Below are 7949 nucleotides of genomic sequence, written 5' to 3'. Positions count from 1 at the left end.
CCCTCCATCCCCTCCACCCCCGGCCCCCCACCTGGAGCAGCTGCACGATCTTGAGGTTGTTGTTGGCCTTGATGGCGTAGCCGATGATGCTGTCCAGGCCCGCCAGCGCGGCCTGGTAGGCCGCGTAGTTGGAGGCGATGCGGTCGCGGCTGTACAGGTAGAAGGGGCTCTCCTGGACCTGGGGGGTTGAGGGGGTGGGGCGGGGTGTGGTGCGTTGATGTGTGTGTGTGTGTGTGTGTGTGTGTGTGTGTGTGTGTCTGCATGCACGCACACCATTCGTTGTCACTCACACACATATTCACACAGGCTGCTGTGTATGTGAATGTGTGTGTGGGTGAAAATGTGCGTGTGTGTGTGTGTGTGTGTGCGTAAGTATGTATGTATGTGTGTGTACCCCCAGAAGGACAAGGTGTGCGTTATGGATGGGTTATGCAACGTGATGTTGGGTTGTGCGGGTTTGCAGGTTGAAGGCCCGCTTGGTGTTATTGCCACATGCATGCCCATGTGTGCATGCTTGCGTGCATGTGGCGTCGGGTTTGAACAAAAAACGAAACCGGGTGCTTTCGGGGCGCCGCCCGGCTGGTGCGTGCTGCGCCCAACGGCTTGCCACCCGCGCGACGGCGTCGACGAGGGTTGCGTATGGACGGCTGCAAGGCAGCACATGAGGGCTCTGTATTGCATTGAGCCAAACACGTCGCCACAAACCAGAACGCAGCTGGACACGCCCACACACAGCTTGCCCCCTCCCTACACACGAACGGTCACGTGCTCGTACTCTTGTGTAACTACTCTCACCGCTTCCCACACACTTCCCCACATATACACACGCATCCCCGCAACAGCCACGTCAGCGACCAGATCATGCACCTGCTGCCTGATGTCGTCAACCTTCAGGTTGTCGCAGTAGATGTAACCGTCCTCTCCGGTGTAGAAGCCCAGCCCCTGGCCGGCCGGCTGCCTGTAGGGGTTGGCCGGCGCCGCGGGGCGCTCCGCCACCGCGGCCGCAGACACGACATGGCGCTGCGCGGTGGAGGCAGGGGGGGACGGCGTGCGCGGCGGAGGGAAAGGGGAGCGTGAACAGGGAGCGGTGCGCTGCTCGAGCACAGGGCAGCAGGCGCCGCAGCGCACATGCTGCTGCGGCACAGCTCAAGTGCAATGACGGCTCCAGTTGGACGTCAGGAGTATGGAAATTCCATGTATAGCCAATCCTCATTGCAAACATCCCGCCTCGTCGTAGCAAGGGCTGCTGGGCTCAGTGATCGCCATAGAAAAGGCGGCCTCATCTCAGCGCTGGGCGTGGGCCGAGCCATGTTACGCACCAGGCGCCTCACGACAGCATTAGCACGAACAGGGGCCGCGCGGCACCCCTGGGCACGCAGGACCTGCTTCTGCACACCGCACAACATGGTTCGTTATCGTAGTCTGTACTAGGTGTACAAGCAACGCGGTCGAGGCGCAACAAAAAATAGACAAGCCGGCTCCCGCGCACGCTGATGCCCACACGTCACTCGCCGCACCGCCATGCTCTGCCTGCTGCCCGCCCCCCGCCCTTGGAAGTATTGAACTGGCCCATCTGCAGCAGGCCTTACATTGGCAGCAGACAAGAATACGTGAATTCACACCGCAACACGCTGCCTGTAAACCCCATGCATATCACACCACACCCCGCTCCGCCTCAGCAGCACCCGCCTGCGGAGGGAGCCCGCCGCGGCCCTACATTCGCCGTCGCCCACGCCTTCTCAGCCGCCGCCGCTGCCGCCGCGCCGGCGCGGGTGTCGACAGCTCGTCGATAGCCGCGCCCAACGACCACGAGGCATCGATCGGCCCCAGATCGCCATATTTGACCTTCTTGACCAGAGTCAAACTTTCGTGGTCTGGCATGTCGAAGCCCTGGGTCAGCACGGTGTGGCAGAAGCTGAGGTCGAGGCAGAAGAACGGTGCGTTGTCGTCTTGCAGGGAAAACCGCTTCGCCAGCTCAGCGGCATCCTTGCCACACACCTCGCCCGCGAGGCGCGCGAACTCCTGCGCGAGCGTTCCGTTTTCGTGGGTGGGTGCGGGTGAGGGGCGTATCTGAAATATAATGTGCAACTATCAGGGGGCCTCACACCCCCCCACCCACCCCCCCCCACACACACACCCACACCTACAATCTTTCTCACTCTCTTCCTCCCACCCTTCATTATACGCCTCAAGTACGCGCATGTGCATGCACACATGCTCACCCGCAAAACACACCCCCGCGCAGCCACGACAGGCCCCGTGCACACCCACATACATGCGCACGCATGCTTGCTTGCACGCATGCGCAAACACGCACGAGCCCACGCCTCCCAACCCACGTGTGGCGTGGTCTTGAAGTCAATGGCGTTCTTGTCTGTAATGATCCCCGCCTCCACCGCCCTGTCAAAAAAGTAGCTGCTCACATAGTACACGCGCTGCATGGAGCTCGGCTTACCGCGCCATGCGCCGCTGAACGAGCACGCGGCCTGGATGTGACGGGGTTGAGCATTCCCGGTGCAAAGGGAGGGGTTTGGGTCGGAGGGCAGGTGTGAGAGGCGCTGCGTTGGTGCGTGCCACGCGGCTGTGTGTGGATGAGGTCTTTGCCTCTCCGCGGGCAACCGTGGCAGTTGCAGCCAGGCCAGCTGGTGCACGCGCGCAGATCTGCGAAACATTTTTGCCCTCTCAATCACGGCCGGCTGCCAACCTCTCACGCGGCCACCCATGACCCCGGACACCACCTCGGCTGCACCAGCCCGCGAGCACCCGCCCCCCTCCCCTACCCACACACCCACCCTCACACCAACACCCACACCCACTCACACCAACACACATACTCACACCTTGTCGGCGCCGCAGTCCTTGTCATGCTCAAGCGCCTTGAACGCCGCCGCCGCGCAGCGCGTGAAGTCGCCGGCGGCGATGACCTGGTGGGGTCGCGCGCGGACGGGCGCTCTCCTCGTGAGTGGCGCCCGCCGGGATGCCCATACTATGGCGGCCCGCGGCGGCGCCGACCTCTGCCGCCACTACCCCTGCTCCCCACCATCCCGAGCCGCCAGCTGCGTCTGTCGACTCCGCGGGCTGCGAAACAAGATGCGGTTTCCATCCAAGCATTTGTGTCGCGTCGCCGCCCCACTCCCTGCCCCCATGCTGCTGCTTGGATTCCCTGGTCACCTCTCCGACTTGGTAGTCCTTCCCTGCATACGAGTATTTCAAATTCGTGCCTTTGGCGAAGCAGGGGTGGCCCGTGCCGTTCCCGGCGCCGCCGCCAGGCCCAGGGGCGCCCGACTCGATGACCCGGGCTCGGGCCGCCATCAGGCCATAGCCCAGGTAGCTGCCGGGAAGGTGGCGGGGCGTCAGAGGGCAGCCGCGGCTTGCGGGGACTACCGCGCGCCCCGACAACAGGTCATACCTGCAAAAGCAGCGGCACAGCGCCCTGGGGAATGCTGTCTAGCCGACGGCCCGCTACCTTTTCTGCTATCGCCACACTGATGGCGTCCGCGCCGTTCTCCGAGGCGCTCACCTGTGCACGTACACGTTGTAGCTGCCCGCCCCCGCCCTCACGGTCGTGACGTATCCCTCCGGCGCCTGTTTGACTTCCGCGTCTGGCAGCGCGAATGCCTCCTGCACGGAGCCGCCGCCCAGGTCGATCGCGGCGACGGTCGCGTTGGGGCCGCCGCCGAGCTTGCCAAGCAAGTAGTTCAGTGTGAGCCACGCATAGGCACCCTCATGGGCACCTGCGAGGGGGTGGGCAGAAAGAATGTGTGTGCATGGACCGGCCTGCTGGGCGGGAAGACGGCAGGGAGGGCAGGAGAGGTGGGAGGCGGGCGGGGGTCCCGCGGCACGAGGGCGCCGCCGCGTGGTGTCCCGCGGCGGCGGTGCTCCGGGGGCGCCGGAGACCCCGCCGCGCCCCTCCGTAGCTGGCCGTCCCGGGCCCGAGCTGGCGTGCGCCGGTGTCTGCTTGTGCAGAAGTGCGGCTGAGGTGGTGTCTCCCACAATGCGCCCAGCCCGCACCATCCATGATGCCGACGGCGCCCTCCTTCAGCTGGAAGGGGTAGCCCTCGAGGAGTGACGTCACCGCCTGTCAGGACGGGAGCAGCGCGGCAGGGCGGCCGGCGCACGTGTCGCTGCATTGGCCCGCTGGGCTGGCTGGCTTGGGCACTCATGCAATAGCGAGCACTTGATGCCTAGGCGCATGGTGCACACACGACATGCATAATCATGCTCATTCCACATTGCGGACTCACGCGTGCACACAAAACACTCACACATACAAATACACATGCACACACACGCACGCGCACGCGCGCATGCATACGCACGCATGCACGCAAACATCGACAGACACGCCTGCACGCACGCACTCTCACACATACACATAAGCGCTCACATGACACACACACGCCCACGGACAACCTGCCGCATGCCCCAACTCACGCAGTCCGTTATCCGCGCATCCAAACGCTTTCACCTTCAATATTTCGTCTGCCTTCCTGCCTGGTAGCAGCCGCAGCCCCGCCGTCGCCTTCAGGCTCAGCCCTGTCACCGCGCGCCGCCCCTCGGGCACGTCCGCCATTGCCGTCTCCAGCAGCGGCCTCAGGCTCTCCCCAGCTTTTTGGGGCTCGTCCCTGTACGCGCTCAGCCCCGGCTTGAGCGCCTTGAAACCCGTCTTCACCAGCTGCAGCTGCCGGGTAGCTGCGTCCCGTTTGAATTTGAGGACATGGATCCTGCTGCCCGTGCTGCCCGCGTCAATGACTACGCTGTAGATATCATGGTTGCCGCCGTCGCCGCCGCCGCCGCTGTCGTCGCCGCTCCGGCCGCCGCCGCCAAACGTGCCGGCGCCCCGCAGGTGTGCGCTCGGGAGGGAGCGGGCCGGGTCGCGCGGCGGTAGCGCCGAGAACGCCAGCAGTACCACCAGCAGCAGCTGCAGGGGTGGTCAGCAGGTTCGAATTGCGTGCTCGTCGCCACCAAACGGCCGCGCTGACGTCGCGCGTCGCGGGGGCGCGTGCGCGGCACGTGGCGCGCCGCCAGGCGCGGGGGCGGCCGGCGCGAGCCCGCGCGTGAGGCACGGCAAGCATGATGGGCGGTTTTCGGCGATGCGGGATCCAAACATGAGGCAGGCACCCCAGTGGGCGCGCAGCTCACCGACACGGCCACTGCTATGGGTCCTCGGTATCTGGGCACCAGGAGCGGGGGTTCAAAAAGTAGAAGCAACACGGCAGAAGTTGATCACGGGGGTCGGTTGACGCACGGCGCGCCCCGCGAGCCGCACCCAGCCGAGCTGCTGTTGGCCGCGCGCCGCTGGTGCTAATGCGAGGGTCTGCCCAACAGCTACCGTTTGGCCCGGGCTGGTTGGGCTGGGTGCAGGCACGCGTGCGTGAGGGCGTCCCTGGGTCTGGGCGCACCTCCACAGCCGGTTTTGCAGGTTCTCATGCCGGCGGAACATGTCAGCCCGTTGCCGTATGTCGGCACGTGCGCCGTGGACGGCCGATCGATCAGGCCCGTGCCATGTGCGTGTGCGTTGCTGTCTGCGGCAGCAAGGCTGCTAGCACACTGCGGCCTGCAGGGCCGGCTGCCTCCCCGCACTGATGCAATGCAGCGGCGGCAGGACTGGCGTTGTACCCGCCGCTGTGCAGCTGTCGCAGCGACTGCGTCAGCAGCCCGCTGTCGTAGGTTGCTGCCTTAGCCGTGTGACCTTCATCAAACAGTTAGGGTCGTAGTAATGGACGAGGAATCAATTATACTGCACCACACTGTCAACGCTGCAAGAACAACTCGACAAAATCTGTGCCGTTTGCAAAATACATTATTTATTGGCAAGGTTGCTTACGGTGATCACGTTCCCATTGTCGACACCCTTTTTGAAAATTACTCGCACCCTCTGCAGCCAGATCAACCAGCTAACGTCACCCGCGCGGGGTTGTCACAGTTCGACCTCACATGCCCATGAAAATCCTGCGGTGCCAACGCACCATCTAGCTCGCATGGCCGCGCAAGGAGGCTCAAGGGGTTGCGCAACACTCCAGTGACGGCGACGCTGCGCCCCGCCAGCGCTTGCAAGCGGCAAGCCAGCCGGCCAAGCTGCGAGCGCCATGGATGACGATGAAGGCGCCGAAGCCAACACAACCATCAGCTCAGGAGGGGCTGGTGGCGGACTGACGCAGCGCCGCCCCGCGGCATCCTCCGCCCAGCCCTCCCATCCGCCACAGCCGCCCGCACCGCCCACGACCTCTCTGCCGGCGCCGCCGCCGCAGCAGCCGCAGCGGCAGCGGCAGCAGCCACAACCGCAACCGCCGCCCGGCCCCGGCCCCGGCGCGCTCGCCGCGGCCGTCGCGGCCGCGCGGCGGCGCGGCGAGGGGCCGCTGCCCATCGGGTGGCTCATGGAGTTTTCAGATCCCGAGGTTGAGGCGGCATACAGATCGCACGCGCAGGCCGCGGTGCGCGCCGCCGACACCTGCAACCTTGTAGTCAACTCGCTGCTGGTGATGTCAGCGCTCCTGCGCCACCGGGTGTCGCACCCCTGGGCCGGCCTCCTCGCCACGCCCTCGCTCCTCGCGTGCGGCGCGTCCGCCGCGCAGTCGGCGCTGCTGCTGCTGCTCCTGCTCTCCGCGCCGCAAGCGTACGCGCGCTGGCGCGGCGCGGCGGTCGCCGCGGCGCGGCTCTACCGGCTCGGCGCGTGGGTGCTCTTCACGCGCAAGGGGCTGGAGCTTGGGCCCGTCGATGACGTCACCCTCCGGATGCTCCTGTTCTCCCCAGCCTCGAGCAACATCGTGTTTGTCCTGTTTTATCCGCTGCCCCTCGACCTGCATATCGGCCTGCTGGCACTGACGTCGCTGGTCGCCGTCGTGAGGGGCGCCCCGGCCGCGCCCGCGCTGCTCGCGGCGCCGGAGCTGCCGCCCGCGGCGCAGGCGGCCTACGAGCGGCTCACGCGGCTGGCGCGGTGCGCGGGCGGCCTCGTGCCACGCTGGATGGGACAAGACGAGTGCTGCGCTCACGGGCGGGGGCGCTGGATGCCCTAATCCATCTCGAGCAGCGATGCCCTGCGATTGTCCTGCGATCTCACTTGCACATCTTCGGCTTCCGCATCGGCCCCCACCTGACTAAACCCCGCGTCTTCATCCCAACCCCTCAAAATGTTATCATCGAAATATCTGCCAGGTATCTGGACCTGCCGGCCCATCGCCTGGCGCCGCGCGGCACGAGCGCCCACGCGCTGCCGCCGGCCGACGCGGTGTGGTGCATGCACGCGTTCGTGTCGCTGGGCTGCGGGCTGCTGGCGCCGCTGCTGCTGCTCGTGCTGAAGGAGGTCCACTTGAGAGGTGGGGGGCGCGGCTGTGAAGGGCCATGGCGGCTTGCAGTGCGTGTTGGGCGGGCGACGAGCGAGTGCGGTGGGGTTCGTGTTTGTGCTTGTACGTTGGTGCGTGTTGACGTCTCACAGTGTCAATATGAGCAGGGGTGTCGTTTGATACTGGCAGTGTGGCATGTAAGGCTCTGTTGTGCGCGTCGTCGTGCGCGCGTGTGTGTGTGTGTGTGAGTGTGTGTGTGTGTGCGCGTGTATGTGTGTGTGTGTGTGTGTGTGCGTGTGTGCGTGCGTGAGTGCATCCGCGCGTGTGTGCGTGCATGCGTGCAAACATATCAATTAGACCGACGCTTTCATCCCTAATCAAACACCTCCACGCTAGACCTCCAAGCTCTCCGCCCCCGCCCTCCATCTTTCCCCCACTCCCCGCAGTGCGCTTCCTCTCATGCCTGCAGCCGCTGCTGCCGCCCCGCCAGGTCGCCGCCACACGCCACCTGCTCTACACCGCCACCCTCTCCGCCTGCTTCGTCCTGCTCAGCCTGGTGCCCTGCCTGTGGGGCGCGCTGCAGCTCGTGCCGCGGATGTGCGTGGCGCAGGGGGGCGGCGTGAGGCTGGAGGGAGTGGCTATGGTCCTGACTGTGCTGGCGCTCGA

General features: G+C 65.6%; 3 protein-coding genes across 3 annotated transcripts in view; 1 reads left to right on the top strand and 2 right to left on the bottom strand.

Moving 5' to 3' along the window:
• The window catches only part of MNEG_9784 (diaminopimelate decarboxylase), a gene marked incomplete at both ends in the record, with an annotated part of 4171 nt that extends 2765 nt beyond the window's left edge, over nucleotides 1-1406 (bottom strand). Inside the window, 3 exons of the mRNA XM_014041746.1 lie at nucleotides 32-178; nucleotides 868-1020; nucleotides 1320-1406. Coding sequence (XP_013897200.1) covers nucleotides 32-178; nucleotides 868-1020; nucleotides 1320-1406 — 387 coding nt within the window. The remainder of the gene's footprint in view (nucleotides 1-31; nucleotides 179-867; nucleotides 1021-1319) is intronic.
• Nucleotides 1407-1713: 307 nt separating this feature from the next.
• MNEG_9783 (Apyrase) lies at nucleotides 1714-5443 on the bottom strand (the record flags this gene model as incomplete). The annotated part of the gene is made up of 9 exons (XM_014041745.1): nucleotides 1714-2022; nucleotides 2340-2486; nucleotides 2841-2924; nucleotides 3181-3331; nucleotides 3521-3734; nucleotides 4012-4078; nucleotides 4469-4921; nucleotides 5143-5173; nucleotides 5403-5443. The coding sequence occupies 9 exons, from the start codon at nucleotides 5441-5443 to the stop codon at nucleotides 1714-1716; spliced, it is 1497 nt and encodes a 498-aa protein (XP_013897199.1).
• A 646-nt stretch (nucleotides 5444-6089) lies between these two features.
• On the top strand, nucleotides 6090-6937 carry MNEG_9782 (hypothetical protein; the record flags this gene model as incomplete). The annotated part of the gene is made up of 1 exon (XM_014041744.1): nucleotides 6090-6937. A coding segment is annotated over one exon (848 nt), but the record flags the coding sequence as incomplete, so codon positions are not given.
• Nucleotides 6938-7949: the final 1012 nt, after the last annotated feature.

The sequence above is a fragment of the Monoraphidium neglectum genome, assembly GCF_000611645.1.
Source record: "Monoraphidium neglectum strain SAG 48.87 unplaced genomic scaffold scaffold02062, whole genome shotgun sequence".
Lineage (NCBI taxonomy): Eukaryota > Viridiplantae > Chlorophyta > Chlorophyceae > Sphaeropleales > Selenastraceae > Monoraphidium > Monoraphidium neglectum.
Note: the sequence above shows the minus strand (reverse complement) of the source record. Positions and strands in the feature narration are given on the sequence as shown.